At 40.8% G+C, this 17,685-nt stretch overlaps 1 protein-coding gene across 1 annotated transcript in view; it reads left to right on the top strand.

Moving 5' to 3' along the window:
• LOC124615675 (vacuolar protein sorting-associated protein 52 homolog) overlaps positions 1–17,685 on the top strand; it is a 112,150-nt gene that overhangs the window by 73,099 nt on the left and 21,366 nt on the right. Inside the window, exons 9-10 of the mRNA XM_047143703.1 lie at positions 11,321–11,408; positions 13,341–13,544. Coding sequence (XP_046999659.1) covers positions 11,321–11,408; positions 13,341–13,544 — 292 coding nt within the window. The remainder of the gene's footprint in view (positions 1–11,320; positions 11,409–13,340; positions 13,545–17,685) is intronic.

Below are 17,685 nucleotides of genomic sequence, written 5' to 3'. Positions count from 1 at the left end.
GGGCACGATTTAACAACCCACGGCATTGGCCAAGCATGCTGCTATTGTTGTCTACAGCACTGCCCGGGCTGCGATTTGGAATGACGTGACGCGTGAACTCGGCACATGACTTGTTTTCTATCAACCTTACTTTGTGCTACAGAAATATCGATTACTCGATAAATAGTACAATACTCAAGGCTGTCAATTCAACTAAGTACCTGGGTGTAAAAATTATGAACAACTTCAGTTGGAAAGACCACATAGATAATATTGTGGGGGAGGCGAGCCAAAGGTTGCGTTTCATTGGCAGGACACTTAGAAGATGCAACAAGTCCACTAAAGAGACAGCTTACATTACACTCGTTCGTCCTCTGTTAGAATATTGCTGCGCGGTGTGGGATCCTTACCAGGTGGGATTGACGGAGGACATCGAAAGGGTGCAAAAAAGGCCAGCTCGTTTTGTATTATCACGTAGTAGGGGGGAGAGTGTGGCAGATATGATACGCGAGTTGGGATGGAAGTCATTAAAGCAAAGACATTTTTCATCGCGGCGAGATCTATTTACGAAATTTCAGTCACCAACTTTCTCTTCCGAATGCGAAAATATTTTGTTGAGCCCAACCTACATAGGTAGGGATGATCATCAAAATAAAATAAGAGAAATCAGAGCTCGAACAGAAAGGTTTAGGTGTTCGTTTTTCCTGTGCGCTGTTCAGGAGTAGAATGGTAGGGAGATAGTATGATTGTGGTTCGATGAACCCTCTGCCAAGCACTTAAATGTGAATTGCAGAGTAATCGTGTAGATGTAAAGTCAAAAGTCTACTGCAGCACTGTCATGAGTCCTGTGACTCGAGCAGTTCTAACAGTTGCTTCAAACTTGGATATGGATACTTAAGTACTTGTTCTTTGATTTTGGTCAGACACATTTTGGTGATAGCTTCTTGAATCACAGCATCACTGTAGTATCTAACACAATCACACGGAAACTTGAAATGGTTTTTCAGGCTCTGTAAATCAACTACCCACTGTTAGTTTGATGGTGTTGCCTACATAATCTGAACAAGTTGTAACGAGCAGCAGCCACTTTCACTTTTTTGTCAAAGTATTTGTCTAATGCTGTGATCAAGTCCTCATAGGGCACTGCTTGGGATCCTCCAGGTGATGCCGATAGGTTGTTTGAAATTACATCAGTTGTGTCATTCCTGCGATGAGTAGTTGGATTTGCTGTACCTGAAACTGAACAGCTTGACTTAGTGGTGGTGCCTGCAGCACATTGGCCATTATTCAAAACACAGTAGACATCGATAGAAACAATGGGTAAGCACTGGAGCCATAAAGAATATCCCAATTAGAAATTACAGATAATAATGGGGGAGGGGTAGCCACTGTAACAGGAAACAATGAAAATAGTGGGCTGCAGATTGGAGTGTTCCGAAACAGAGCAGAAGTCAGTACACAGGCAGTGCAGTGGGCAAGCACAGTGTTTGCCTGAGAATCTGCAAGAAACACTATCTTCATTACCATAGTGTTGCTTTCTCATCAAGACAGGAATCCTCCAAAAATAGGCACATGAAGGACCAGCCTCGGTGCCAATGTTGTTATATCCTGTAGTGATGAATGGTTTCTAAAGGTAGAAAGCAGAAGTGAGAGAGATGACAACACTTAAATAAAAGGTATTTATTCAGTTTAGTGTATTTCCAAATGCAATGCAGTCAGATCCAAAGTACAATCCCAGAGTCCCAGTTCGTATCTATTCCATTACACTGAAGTCGCTGTTATACACAAGGGGGCTCATGGTAGCTTATCGTGGTTTTTGTACACTGTGAGAGTGCCTGCCTGCACTGGCCATGGAGGGTGTGTTGGTGTCGCAGACATTGGTTTGCGGCCACCGATTGCCATCTGGCTGCCTGTAGGAGCAGTATTAGAAGTGTCTTGCGCCAACATCGGGACTATCAGTTGACATGCCTGGCATGGTGTTTGTAGTGAAAGACACCATACAGTCCATCTGTACCATTTCTGATTGCTGTGCAGAACATTAATGGTACTTAAAAGGTGGCAACTTGATAAATCAGCAGTTTCTGGGCACAGCCTTACAAGTAGACCCCAAATGCTGTTTAATAAAACAAAAATGGATTGTCCCAGGCTTCTACCACACTGGGATTATGTTATTAAAACGACAGTAGAATTTAGAATATGTGAAAACAGCTTCAACTGGGACTCAGATATGACGTTAGTGGCGTATGGAGGCGAGAAAAAGCACAGAAATTCATCAAATTGTTTATGCTCTTACATAGGTGGCGACATTAACAGTGCAGGCACTGATGCCATCTGTGGCAGCATGATGTGTAATGTTGTTGTTGGTCGTCCATCAGTCAGGAGCCGTCCATGGGCTACATAAGGCCACCACAGCAGCAGCTATGACAGTTAGTTGCTGTTGATGAAGATAGTTGTGGTAATTATTGAAAGCTTCAGGTTTTACCCAGATTTAATACAGCAAGAAATCCAAGAATATTTTTTACAAATGAATTCCATATTATAATTTTAAACATGCGTAACTTAACATTTTAATCTGGGGAACTGTAATAGTCTTTACTTCTTTAGTTGTGTGAAAATTTGTATTGTTGTCTTAACTTCACAGCATATAGAACAGAACCATCACAAAATGATTTTGCTGTATACTCTTGTTTTGTGTTACTATTTCCAGAAATCACATTGTACTAGTGCTAAATCACGTTGTACTAGTCTGTAGTTGGATTCTTAATCAAGGACATGTTATTTTCTTTTTGTTCTGTTTGATCTCTGTGTTAATGACACTGGACCATAAATATGTTGTTATATTACTAAAACTTACTAAAATGAGTAAAAACAGAATAATAAAACATTTATTTATGGAATTGAAGAACGAAAATAATCATACAAAATGAGAATTTATTTCATGTAACAAATTTTAATACTGAGCAGAGGAAGGCTAAGGTCTCTGCCAAGGTTTTTTAGTATGAACTGTCCTTGCCATTGCTAGAAATAATTTGGAGAAACTGGATTACTCAACTCAGGGCAATGGGGCCGGATACACAAGTCTTCATCCTCTTTACATGGGCAATTTTTTGAGTTAGCCAATTTATTTTGTCGACTTTGTTATAACAGCCCATTCATTTCCACCTTATTGTCTACTGCTTTATTTCAAAGAATTAAAAGTGCATTGCTCTAACACAGTTAAGAATACTGAAAAAAATTGCATGTATCCATATTTACAAAATAATTTATGATCGGAATATAAAATTACTTGTTCCACACCATTATGAATTATCAATGCAATGGATCTATAGAACATGAAACGAACTAACTAACATGGAAAAAAGGCTGTCCTCTTAGATTTCAGAATCTGTTAAAAGTATTTATTTCAGAATACAACATCCTAAGAAGCCCTAGCTCATTAAATAGAGACCTATAAGAGCTTTATAAGTACCTTATGCTATAGTGTGGCACCCTCTGGTAGCCCTCGGAAGGAGCAGGATCACTTTGAAGTGGCCCATATGGCTGAGGGTGGGTTTGAGTGGCAGGTCGGTCGACCAGTTGAAATATGTTCACTATTTTTTATTTACTTAAATTTGGCATATTTTATGACAGTACCTTTTCCGTGAAATGTTTACAAGGCGATATTTGTCTTGGCTTCAGTTGTCTAGTGAAAGTATCATTCCACAATGCAGTTTCGTCGGCTGCAGAAATGACCTGATTCAATGCGTTTGCCTCATTTTTTGGTGCTTCAAATACCATTTCTTCGAATGTGGTTTCTTCTTAAAGTTTATATAAAAAAAGTAGTAACATAATTCATTTTTTTCTGTTCACTTCCAAATTATTTATGACGGCGACCTGCACATTGTTTTACCGTCAACACACACCACGAGTTCACTGCCGACTGACTACAGTCAAAGACGACTCCAGCGTCAAAGACATTTTACACAACACACAAGCTTCCACTTGTTATCAGTCTCTTTGATATTCTTCCTCACATTTACTAATAGTAATCAATATGCTGTCACTCTCAAAAATATAAGTAAATTAGCATATAATAAGGCAAATTACAATAAAAAAATTCTGACAAAAATATAAGAAAACATTTACAATTTGGTATCTACAAATCCGGTAGAAAATAACACATCTCCCAGATCCATTACACAGTGATAGACTGGTGGTCGAGAAAAACACTTCATTACTCATCACTTACACATTTCTGCACCATCAGTGGGAGACAAACATGCCCCACTCCGATGTGGCAGGCAGGTGATGGTCTGTGGATGGCTGTCCTCAGCCCCAGTGGGATGCTACTCAAATTGGTGCCCTGCGATGCTGACATCAGGCCAGGCAGCAAGTTGGTGATCCATTGGTAGGCCAAGGCACTGATGTCTGTGGCTTACTTCTTCTTCTTGTTGCATCTTCCTTCTGCTGTTGAACACCCGAGCCCCAGTGACCTAGGCATGGCTTCCATTTTCCACAATGATGAGAGAAGACTGCTGCACACAGGACAGGACCCACTACCTCCGGGCAGGGGTCTGGCAGTGACAGGTGCAGGAGGCAGGTCTACGGCACTGTGGCACCAAGTCTCACTGGGTGAGCTTAGTGTGAGAGGCAGCTGCCCCAGTCTAGTATTGCACCCATGCCAGCAGCTCGCAGTAACCACTCATCTTGTCCTCTAGCTAACCCTAGCTTTGTGTTAGTTATTTTTGTTGCTGTGGGATGAATCTCTTGCATTGTTACTCATGACACAATCACGTAACTTGTAAAATGGTTCTTGCCCTGGTGTGGTGGCACCATCCTGCCTGCTCTGGCTATTGCCGTTGTGCAGTGCAGGATAAGCAGAACATGACTAGCCTGGCAGGTAATCCTTCTGCTTGCATGTCACTATAACCTGCATGTTGCCACACTGTGTTTACTGGCCATCAGTACCTAATACATTGCTCTGTGGAGGTTTCTTACAAAGTTTTACAAGATTTGCCCAAGACTAGGTCCTGACTGTACATTGCCCCCCTACACGCAGGTGACCCAGCTCCTCTGGTCTTGTTTGTGACTGATTTCCCACCGAGTGGCTACTTTTACCATTGATTTACAAAATAAGTACCAAAATACCAAGATTATATTAGGGCAGCAATCTTAAACACTATACATTTTATATTATGGCTTCCTCCATGCTTTTAATGTTCCTTAAGTGCAACAAATTAATCTGTTATGAAAATACTCTCCATCTCATGCTTGGGTGAACCAGTCTATTGGAACTTGGACTACCCAAGAATTGAGTTACTGAATGGCTCACCATCTCACATACATAAAAGCTATGCAAACTAAAATCAGATTCCAGAATGAGATTTTCACTCTGCAGCGGAGTGTGCACTGATTTGAAACTTCCTGGCAGATTAAAACTGTGTACCGGACCGAGACTCGAACTCGGGACCTTTGCCTATCGCGGGCAAGTGCTCTACCAACTGAGCTACCCATCACTACTCATGCCCCATCCTCAAAGCTTTACTTCTGCCAGTACCTCATCTCCTACCTTCCAAACTTTACAGAAGCTCTCCTGCGGGAGATCTCACGCGGTATGACATCTGCTGACCATATTGCTTTGGCATTGCTGTAGTTCTCCCCCAGGTCATTACCACAAGCCAATCCCCATCTTCCACTATCAGTAACCCACTGGTACCTTCACTGACACGTACAAGCATGTGTTTGTTATCTATTCTCATTTCCACAGTTACTCCATGATAGTAGAAAGGCAGATTTTGACTGTTAGGCTCTGCTGTTAACTGTAGTTCTGGCAGTAGTTCTTTCCACACCTTTGTCAATATCTTCAGATATTGCGTGGGTGAAAATAGGACTGGATTCAATTGCTGATGAATGGCTTCCTGCAAGCTTGTTAAGTCCATTCTTACATGCCAGACACTATTCCTAGTGATTGTAAAAGTCTTGTTAGCATTATTCTCATACCCAATACTTCCACTTGCACTTGAACTGCCCCCCAGTTTAGAGTGCTAGCTGCTGCTCTGGCATAACCCATTACTTCCAAAACTAGTTGTTGAAGCACATGTTAGTTGTTCAGTACTCTACTCTCCAAACTCTGAATTTTTGTGGAATGCCACTCTACAGTCACTCTCTTCTCTTCTGCCAATTCTCTCACAGCTTTTGCAGTCCTATTTAGCTCACGCACATAATTTGCATCTGCTGTCAAATGTTGTTTTGCGTATCCTTTCTTCCTTGCCCTTAATAGCAGCAACCTGAGGATAGGGAACATTATCACCCCCCCCCCCCCCCATTTTTTGCTCTCGTCTTTGGGTCCAACAACGTTCCTCCTGGGATCTTTTATGGCTTTGTACAATTGTTGACCTCATTGGCAATTGTAGCTTCACATTTACAGCTGCCATGGTTTCAATCGCATGATAAGGTCCCTGCTATCCTGTCATGAACTTCTTTGTTTTTCCTTTCAGAGTATATGGACTTGACAGCATCACCCACTAGTCCATCTTCTATTGAGATAAAGTTCCCTTGCGCTTCACTGCCTCTTCTTGTCTTCACAGTACCTTGGTGTTTGCTTTTTGGACCCTCTTTTAAACTTGTGTCACAATTCTTGCAAACTCTCACACTGACTCCAATCCTGATTAATCATGTCAAGTGGTGGCAGCATCTTCTTACAGCATACCACCTCGAATGGCGACAGCCTTGTGATGGTGTGTACTTTGTGTACTTTTGAATGATACACATTCACCACAAAAGATATATTCATATCCCAGTCGGTATGGTGGGAGTCGTCATAATACCTAAATATCCTCCTGATTATTTGATCAACCTGCTCCGTCCTTCTTCCTGGGGATGAAGTGGACAAATTCTTCACTTTTTCTCTTTAAACAATTGACACAACTTCTTCATCAGGTCCGAAATGAAGCTTGACCCTTGATCCATTATTATTGTCTGTGGCACCCCAAGCTTCACCACCCATCTATTTACCAATACTGCACAATTGCGACTGCCTGGTGGTTCAGCATCAGCACCATCTCAGTATAGCGAGAAAAATGGTCTATTATAGTCAACACAAAACAATTCCCTGCTGGGGTTCAGGTAAATGCTCCTAACACATCTACTCCAGTAAACTGAAACGCCCCTGTTGCTTCTGGCAGTCTCAGCAACAGTACTCATTTCGACTCAGAGTTGCATGTTGCACACAGTGCATACAATTTTTGATGTACTGATCAACATCACCTTTTCTTCCTTTCCACCAGTACTTCTCTGCCACCCTCCGATTCATTGATCTGCACCTTCCATGGCAGACAAAATGTGGTTGTGTATCTCTCTAAGCACCTCTTCCCTTTGCTTCACTGGTACTACCACTCTTGGTCCCAATCTTGTCTCTTTACATAACAATACCTCGTACATGCTGCATTGCTGCTGCTTACTTTACTGCTTACATTCTTCATCAGCACTGTGCACTTGTTGCTACATAGCTAGATTTTGATCTAGTGCTTGTCTCACTTTCCTCCTTAGTGAGTCTGCATTTCCTTGATTCAACCCCAGTTTGTGGATTACTTTGTATTTAAATTCACCGAGTTTTAATGCCTATCTTGTTCTTGTCAGCCTACTGGATAGGTCCTTCAGACTTTGTAACCACTTCAAAGCAGCATGATCGGTCACTACTACTTTAAACTTTCACTCGTAGACATAACACCAGAAGTATGATACTGTGTACTTTTGGTTGTCTCAACACAAAAGCAGTAGGGTGTTCTCCACTGATCTCCTGGCTCAAAACACACCCAACAGTATGGTTTGATGCATTGTTTGACAATATAAATTCCTTCTGAAAATCTGGGAACACAAACTCTGGACTCGGCGTTAAGACTTCGTTTAACACATCAAATGCTTTATGACACTCCACAGACCACACAAATGCAGTACCCTTTCGCAACAATTGTGTAAGTGATCACACTTTATCTACGAACCCTCACATGAATTTTCAATAATAATTCATGAGGCCCAGAAAAGACTGTAATTATTTGCTTGTCCCTGGTACTGGAAGATATTGTACCACCTGTATCAATCTCAGATCAGTCCTCACACCATCTTTACTATCTACATGTCCCAAGATATGCACATTTTCTGATGCAAAATGATGCATTTTGGTACTCAGCATTATATGTGCAGCCTGTAACCTCCTGAATACTTCTGTCATTGCCTATGTTCTTGGGGGAAAAAAAAGAAAAAGTTATGCAGTCTAAAGATACTAAACATTGATGAGACTTTAATCCCTTCAAAACACTATCTGACAAATGCTGAAATGCTGCTGGTGCATTTTCAAACCAAGTGGCTTTCTTCTGTGCTGATAATGTCTCCAAGGTCATGAAATTGCGGTCTTTGGTCTGTCTTCGGAATCACCTCCAATTGATGCTACCCACTTCTCAGATCCATTTTTGAGAAATATTGGCACTGCCAGAGATAATCATTTTTTTCCATGATGTGTGGTATAGGGTAAGCATCTGTTGTCGTCCTGTTATTAAAACAGTGGTAGTCACAGTGAAATTGACTCTTTTTGGGTGCAATTAAAATTCCTGCTCCTCATGGGCCCCTACTCTCTTCTATTATGCCATCGGCTAGCTGGTGATTCATAAATTATTCTAAATCAGCAGCAGGGATTGTGGTGTACTATATGGCTTCTGGTACAGTGGCACTTTGTTTCCCATAGGAATCCCGTGTTGTGTCAAGTACACTGCAGGCAATGGCCCCCATGGTAAGAACAAATCTTGAAACTCTAGCAACAGTTCTCCATATGCACTCTCTCTGCTCCTCTGAAATGCTTTACCTCCTCGTGCAGTGCAATCTTAGCAGCATCCTGTGCCTGTTCATAGCTTACATTTTCTGTGCAGCATTCTTCCCCTTCCAGAATTTCTAATGTTGCCACAAGCAATACTTTCAAGAATTTAACCTCCACAGCCCAAAAATTGTCCTTGCCTCCATCCTTTTCCTGTCCACGTATAACACTTAATCTCACTAAACAACATGCTTTATCCAATAAATTGCTACCTTCCAGCGATTCTATTATACACAAGATACCAACTGGTAAGTCAAGCTCCACATTCACCCACAATGATTTTGGTGTCACTCAACACAAAATCATGTGAATTAAGCCGTAATTTCATTCACATTGTTTAACTGGGTTGCCTACTATGACAGATGCTTCTTGTGACAGATCAAAATTGACAACACCTTCCCCTAGCTGGAAAGTATTCACACTAGTTCCACCACACATCATCAAAGGCCGCATATTGTTATCTTCCACTCTGCAAATTATAACTTGATGGGTCCCATCGCCTTATACCCAATAAATCTCTGGAGACCCTTGACACCAACAGGTACCTATATATTTTTCCACCTACTGTACCACAATCTGCCTCTGCTGCACATGCCCTATACATTGATAATTAAAATGTATTACATTCATTGTAAACACACTCGTCTTTCTCTTAACCCTATTGCAATGTCATTTTCTTCAAATTACATTCCTATCCTCACTGCTGCATGGAGATCCCTAGATACACCAGTGCACACCCTCCTAGGCATTTCCAGTGCTAAACCCCTCAGGAAATCATTGAGTGCCCTTTGCTCCACTTCCTGTTGTGACACCTTGTGCGGCTCATCATTCTGCATTAATTCATACGTATGCATATCAGTTTTCCTAATCCTGCCTGAAAAATCCTCTATGGCTTCATTAGACCTTTTGGCTACTCACAGAAAAACCACATACTATTCTGCTTCTTATACCTTTACAGTAATCCTTGTTTTAGCTGCTCAAAAGTCTCCACTTGTTTAGTGCATCCATGCATCCTACAGAGGACTTAACGTCTCTTTAAAGGCACAATTTTGCTATTTGCAACAAGTAATTATCAATGAAATTGATTGAGTAGAAGGGAATCAGGAAGAAGAAAGTAAGGGCTGAACAAAAGACAAACTGGATGCAGAATGACATTGAGTACCATCCCTGTGAGGGAGGCCAGCCATGAGTGCATCCGCGAGGCAAGGGCGTTGGAGGACAGGAGCTGTATCAGGCTCGTGGCCAGAGAGAGCGATGTCCAGTGGGCTGGCGCTTGGTGGCAGGCGCCACTGGAGGAGGTGGTGCCAACACTGATGTTGGGCATACTCGTGGTGCCAGAGCCAGCTGAGGTGGTGTTACTAGAGAGAGTGATGCAACAGTGTCATGACCGCTGGCACAGGGCAAGCTGGTGGCGGACGGGTGGGGGACACTAGAGCTGGGACACAAGAGCCAGTGGCAGGTGTCAGAACCCAGAACGGCCACATCCATTCACAGGAGTAGGGGATGCCTGGGCCAGTGCTGGGACTGGCAACAAAGCTGTCAGAGGCAACTGAAAAGGTAATGGGTCCAGATGGGAAGGACTAGGGAAGAATTGAGCCAGGAGGCCAGACAGGATGGAGAAGAAGCCTCAGAAGGGAGAGATAGTGCAGGATGTAACAGAACAGGTGAATTTTTTACCGCAGAGCATAAATGTCGGGCAAGAACAAGAGCAGCAGGGGCTCATTCCCGCATATACCCCACACCAACTGTTATTAATGTGGTGTACACTGCAGCATGTGGATATCTTGCAGATGTCTGTCATTTTTGCTCTCTCTTTGGCCAGTACCATTGTACAGTGTTTCAACGACATAGAACTAATCCACAAATGCTGCAAGCATTTAAAGTATTCCTATAGCCAGTAGACTCTCCCAGTTTTGTTTTGATAGAATGTGTGGTATCAACTCAGATATATTATATCTATTCTCCAGAATATCAAGAATCATCTGCCAAAATAATGGTCAGAATTTTCTGAGCTGTAAAAGAGATTCTTCGTATTGAAGAGGGTAGACTAATGTGTGAATACTAAAAATAAGAATAGGCCTAGACAGAAAAAAATCATTAATCAGACGATTTGTATTTGCAAAAGCTGAGGTATTTGAAGCGTAAATTGTTGTAACACCTATTCTGATGGCACAGGCTAGGCAAATATTCCAGACTGTAAGGCATAATCAAGAACGCAGTTCTACAATGGAACCAAATGGCTTGGATACTGAAGTAATGGCTGACGTTAATGATATTTCTTTAACATTTCCAGTTGCTTTATAAACTGTTATATATTATGATCGAAATTATGATATTATGATTCAGATACAGAAGTTTTGTTTGATATTTTCATTTGTGAACTTGCATCAGCACAGAGCCTACTTAGAGATTACATTGTAGAAAGTAGTTACATCACAACAAGGTATTTTATTTGAATATATTGCAGTTAACACATATGTAAATTAATATTTGCAGGTTTGAGTACATATTCCGGTTGAATATCAACAGTGTTCAGGACTGTGACCCAATGAAATTCAGTGCCAAAGAAATGGGTCCACATTATGTAAGTATTCTACAATGTCCCATTTGATCATATTTTATAAATAAAGATCAAAATCTTATGCACTCTGAAGAAGAACAGAGATAAAAATGGGCAGTGCTTGACAGAATATCTGAACATTGATCAAGTGAGTTTAGCAACTTAAATGCTTTTTCAGCTACAGTGGAAAGTAGAAAATAGAGGAAGAGGACAGGAATAAAACACAGAACAGCTTAGTGGTGTAGCACAACAGGTGGAGGTAGATTGGGTATAGTAGGAGACCAATGGACACAAAGGCCATGTGCAGATGGAATGGAGCAAAGAGCAATTATAGAGAACTGTACATGATTCAAATAGGAGAAATTAATAGTTGTGAATTACATAGCATGTACGCTGTTTCTAACTTTTACGGTACTCTTGTTATTTATTTTTATGTTGACCTACTTATAACCAGATTTTATCTCTCAATTTGCTTACCGTTTCTTAACCCTTGAGCAGGTGTGCTGATTTTCATAACACAAGTAGGTATGCAGTGTACTTCGTACACAGGTGAAAAAAGAGCTTTCTCTAAGCTACCATGGAAATCATTATGAGCAAAAACACAGTTTAATCTTAGTTTAACTAAACAACAATAAAATAAACTTACATTATATGAGCTAAATCACTCTCTTGCTGTGTGCAAGTGTTACTCCACAGTATGACCCTCTCAAAGAATTAACCAGTGCAATTGCATCAGATGCCAGCCAAATGCTTATGTGATTACTAATTATCTTGTAGATAACTGCTTCATTGTGGGATTGTGCAGCTAGCTTGAATCTTGGACATTTTCTTGCACAAATCATAATTTTTTTTGTCATCCAGCTTGCTGTTTATTTTATATTACTGCTGCTTACATGGCTGTATGACAGCACAACTCAGCAGTGAGTTAACTGAAGCAGTCGTGTAGAAATAGCTATGGGCATGCAGCTGTGAAGCAACACTGGAACAGTACAATACATTATTATTTGTGTTTGGCGCACGTTATGCATATGTGCACCCATTTGATGGTTAATGGACAGTCATGTTCAGCTACATGTGGAATCAAACCAACATATAGCATTGTCATCCCACAAAATGAATTCATGATGATTTAAGTAATTGATTTTACTATTCTTTAACTTGGGTAAATTTAAATCAGTGTTACTGTTTATGTTGGATTAACAGATTTTGAAAAAGTTTCTGTCTCAGTTTCAACAAATTCTGTTATGATACCTTGAGAAACAAGGGTCAGGATATGGAGAGAAAAACACACACACACACACACACACACACACACACACACACACACACACACACACACACATAAACAATTGTGTATCTAATCATTAAGTAGAAGGCTCTTTCTACTTATGGTTCATTTTTTTACGTCCTCTAAATCTGAAGACGGCCTCTAATCAGCCAGGTCATTCATGATCACTTGTGTTCTTACACCAGTGGCTGAAACAAATAAGCAGTTATGAAAAGAAAACTTTTTATTTTCCATGTATTCTTTTTTTCCAAATATAGGTACCCAGTACAAACTCGTGCCCTTGTTCTTAAATTATATAAACACATATAACAGTTGTTTAGTGTAGAATTCCATATTAAATATACAGGAATGGACATTAATATTCCACAGTGTGTTAACGGTATAAAACAGCTACAAAGTTTTCCAACAGGTGATAATGCACTGGAAACAACACTGGAACTTCTGTAACCTACACGCACCCCCATACTTTTATGATACAAAGTTTCAAATTTTTGGTTGTATATTTCTTGATATACTTATTGAATTGCCACTATTCAGTTTAGAATGCCAGAAGCAATATTTCATTTTCATGGAGCTGGTGCGACAGTGCAATGGTATGATAGTGTAATGGCTTTTGATATGTTGTCAATGGAAATTTCCAACTTGTAAATCGCATTTTCTCCTTGCAGATAACAAGGCGATATGCTGAATTCAGTGCAGCAATTGTTGGCTTGAGTGAGACCTATCCAAGTGAACTTGTAAACCGGCTGCTAGCAGAATTGCAGGAGCAAGTAGAATGTTTTATTTTACGCATGGCAGCAATTTTTCCTCAACGGAAAGAACAGTTAATTTTTCTTATAAACAACTATGACATGGTGCTTCAAGTTCTGATGGTAATTATAATTTTAATTTATTATAGTATAAATACATGAACTGTAATGTACTGCAATAAATCTTTAGTAGAATGCTATGATGATTTATGATGAAAGAATAGCTTTATACAACTTAAAAGGAGAGGAATGCTGGTCAGTAATCACTATCAAGAGTTAGAATTCCCAATACTTATGACAAAAATCTTAAACTAGAACACAACACCCTTAACTTTTGGAATATAAGGATCCTTCCTCATTAAGGAAAGACTAATTTGTTGGTGAAGTCTGAGAAAAGGATGCAAGTCATTCAGCCACTTGGCGAAGAGGGTTTTGTCTGTCAGGAGAAAGACTGAAGACAAAAGTGTTCGTATCAATTATTCTACAAGTTGTGCCTTTTGAAGGTAATGACTGGTCAGCCTTTTGTCTATTTGTGATTTTAACAATTTCCTAAATTGAATTCTCCATGTTATACTGTCATAATTTAAAATCTGCTTCATTTTATTACTTGTTAATTTCTAAATATAAAATCAGAAAATCATTTTTAGCTGGAAATGAGAAAGTGAGAGGCCAATGGAAGTATACAGAATGATTTTTTTTTTCACCATGTACAAACCGTAGGGATTGACCTATGAGAGGATACGGAACAGGAAAGGTCTAATGAACATATGTCCGGAAAAGCGTGGTTTCCATGCTAGAGACCATTAATTCAATCACACTTCATTATAGAGACTACAATCTAATATACACTGTAACGTGCAGCCACAGTTATAATATGCGTGGTTTCTGCCGAGAGGGTGCTTCTGTTCCTCATACATCATGCCCTAGCCTAATTTTGCCATAGTAATTGGTCATTTTGTGTCCGATACACTTCTCTTGCTGACTGATATTGTAGTGGATGTGATACAGTATTCTACACGGTGATTTCATATTCGAATCGAGAGCTTGCCGACATGGTAAAAGGCAGATGGTAATGGGCAGCAAGGCTGTGCCAGGACACTTATCCCCACCAATAACAACCGCACCATTCAGTGAAACTTCCTGGCACATTAAAATTGTATGCCAGACCGAGACTCGAACTCGGGACCTTTGCCTTTTGCGGGCAAGTGTTCTACCATCTGAGCTACCCAAGCACGTCTCACGCCCCGTCCCCACAGCTTTACTTCTGCCAGTACCTCATCTCCTACCTTCCAAACTTCGCAGGAGAGCTTCTGTAAAGTTTGGAAGGTAGGAGACGAGGTACTGATGGAAGTAAAGCTGTGAGGGTGGGACGTGAGTCGTGCTTGGGTTGCTCAGATGGTAGAGCACTTGCCCATGAAAGGCAAAGGTCCTGAGTTCGAGTCTCGGTCCAGCACACAGTTTTAATCTGCCAGGAAGTTTCGTATCAGCGCACACTCTGCTGCAGAGTGAACATCTCATTCTGCACGCCATTCATTGTTTGCAAGTGTTTCACCATTCGTCTGAGACAGGGTTGTTTCAGGAAGCAGGAAATCATGAAGGACATATCCAAAATGTTCGGACACCAGACTTGGAGGAAAATGTGACCAACACTGTGGAAGCCGACCACTGTGTCAGTACCAGGCATTTGGCATGCCAGTACAGGCTGAGCCAGACTACTGTGTGGAATGTTCTCCATGACAACTGTTACTACCCTTATCACTTACAGCATGTGCAGGGCTTACTAGTGATAGACTTTCCACATCAGGAGCAGTTTCTTCACTAGGCAATCATGATTCTGGGATTTGTGTCATCCCCCCTATTCACAGATGAGGTCACCTTTACATGGAGTGGTATCTTCAACTTTCATAACAGTCATCTGTGTGATAGTGTGCAGAACCCCCATGGTATAGTGACAGTGAATCATCAGCATCGGTGCAGTTAAAACATGTGGGCCGGGATGATTGGTGACCATATTTTGGGACCAGTCTTCCTTCAACGACAGGAAGGAACTGTCGACATTTCTTGCAGGTGACTTTACCTACCCTGCTAGAAGTGCCATTGATAATTTGAAGGTTTATGTGGCTGCTACACAATGGTGCTCCAGCCCACTTCGCTGTTAACATCAAGAAACATGTCAGTTGTGTCTTGCCTGGTCAATGGATTGGACGAGAGGCCCAGTTCCAAGGTCTGCTCGTTCACCAAATCTCAACCCGTGTGATATCTGGTTATGGGGCCATCTCGAAAGTATTGTGTATACAGAGCCCATTCCAGATGTGGAGACATTGGAGCAGTGCATTCGTGCTGCCTTTGACACTGTAAAAGTGCAGCCTGGCCAATGTGAACGTGTGAGGCAGAACATGCTACAATCAATGGAAAATCCAGTGTGGAATGTAACAATAGTATGACACACACAAAACTCGTGTACACATGACTGGCAGGTGTGTGTGTGTGTGTGTGTGTGTGTGTGTGTGTGTGTGTGTGTGTGTGTGTGTGTGTGTGTGTGTGTGCGCGCGCGCGCACGCACGCGCGCTCGTGTATTAGACCAAAGTCTCTGTAACAATGTATGTTGAATAAATGGTCTCTAGCATGAAAACCATGCATTACTGACCATAACTTCATTAGACCTTTTTTGTTCCTTATCCTCTCATTGATCAGTCCCTAGAGCTTATAGACGGTGGAAAAAATCACCCTATTTAACCTTGATCTGATGAGTGCGTGGAAGGTTACGTACAACTTTTACAGAAACTAGACTGCAGTTCTAAAAGTCAAAGGACATGAAAGAAAGGTAGTAGCTAGGAAGGAAGTGAGACACATTTGTAGCCTATCCTGCATGTTACTCAGTCTGTGCATTGAGCAAACAGTAAAGGAACACAAGGAGAAATTTGAAATTTAAGTTCAGGGAGAAGAAATAAAAACTTTGAGGTTTTCCATTGAGGTTGTAATTCTGTCAGAGACGAGAAAGGACTTGGAAGATCAGCTGAATGGAATGGATAATATCTTGAAAACATCTTATAAGATTATCACCCAAAGTAATACAATGGTAATGGAATGCAGTTGAATTAAATCAGATGGTGTTAAGGTAGTTAGAATAGGAAATTAGACTCTTAATGTTAATACTAGAGTTTTTCTATAAGATGGTGGCAGAAGTAGAGGGGGTGTAAAATGCAGACTGGCAACAACAAAAAAAGTTTTTTCCTAGAGAAAGACAAATATGCTACTGGCTTTTCTAAATTTTTTTGTGTAGAGTGCAGCCTTACATGGAAGTGAAATGTGGGTGATAAACACTACAAACAAGAAGAGGATAGAAGTTTCTGAAATGTGGAATCACAGAAGAATTCTGAAGATCGGATGGGTAGATAATTTAGAGGATATGAATCAGGTCATGGGGAAAAGAAAGGGTTAGGTTGATGGCACATGCCCTGAGGCATCAAGGTATTTTAATTTGGTGAGAGAGGTAGGTGGGGGGGAGTTGTAAAAATTGAGACCAGTGTTTGACTATAGTAAACAGGTACAGGTGGCTGTAGGCTGCAGTAGTTATATAGAGATGAAGAGATTTACACAGGAGAGACTAATGTTGAGAACTACATCAAACCAGTCTTTACTGAAGACAACAACAACAACAACAACAACAGCCTAGAGTGATCTCATGATCTATGTAGGCTCAGATTAAGGAAAAGCTCAGATAGAAAGCTGTATCAGCATATAAAAGGACAAAAGTCACCGCTAGTTTGCAGTTTAAAAGGGGCAGTGTGTGTACACTATAGTCCAGGCAGTATGCAGAAGTGTGTTTTCTGATTTCTGTGTCTTTCTCAGATTTCATACATTAAGAGAGATTGTTATAATTTTTATTGATAAAGTGTAATATTGTGTGATCATTTGTTTTCTGCATTAGAGGGGGAACAACACTGTGACACTCCATGCCAAGTTGATAGAAATGTATGGGTATAATGCAGCTTCTCATCTGACACACTGGTTAAATGGCACAGATGCTTTCGTTGTGGACAAACAAGTCTGAAGGGCGAAGAATGTAGTAGTATAGATCACATCTCTGTCAAGAACCGGGTATTGCAATAGAATTGAGGCCAAGGTGCTCAAAAACCAGCATATCATAATTGAGGCAATAGTGGAAAAAGTAAAAGTCAGATACAGGTGAGTTTTGAACATCATACAAGGCATTTTGAATGAGACAAAGACTGCCACTCTCTGGGTTCCACTGCAGCTCATG

This window comes from Schistocerca americana, chromosome 5 (assembly GCF_021461395.2).
Source record: "Schistocerca americana isolate TAMUIC-IGC-003095 chromosome 5, iqSchAmer2.1, whole genome shotgun sequence".
Taxonomy (NCBI): Eukaryota; Metazoa; Arthropoda; class Insecta; order Orthoptera; family Acrididae; genus Schistocerca; species Schistocerca americana.
This window is presented reverse-complemented; position numbering and strand designations above follow the sequence as displayed.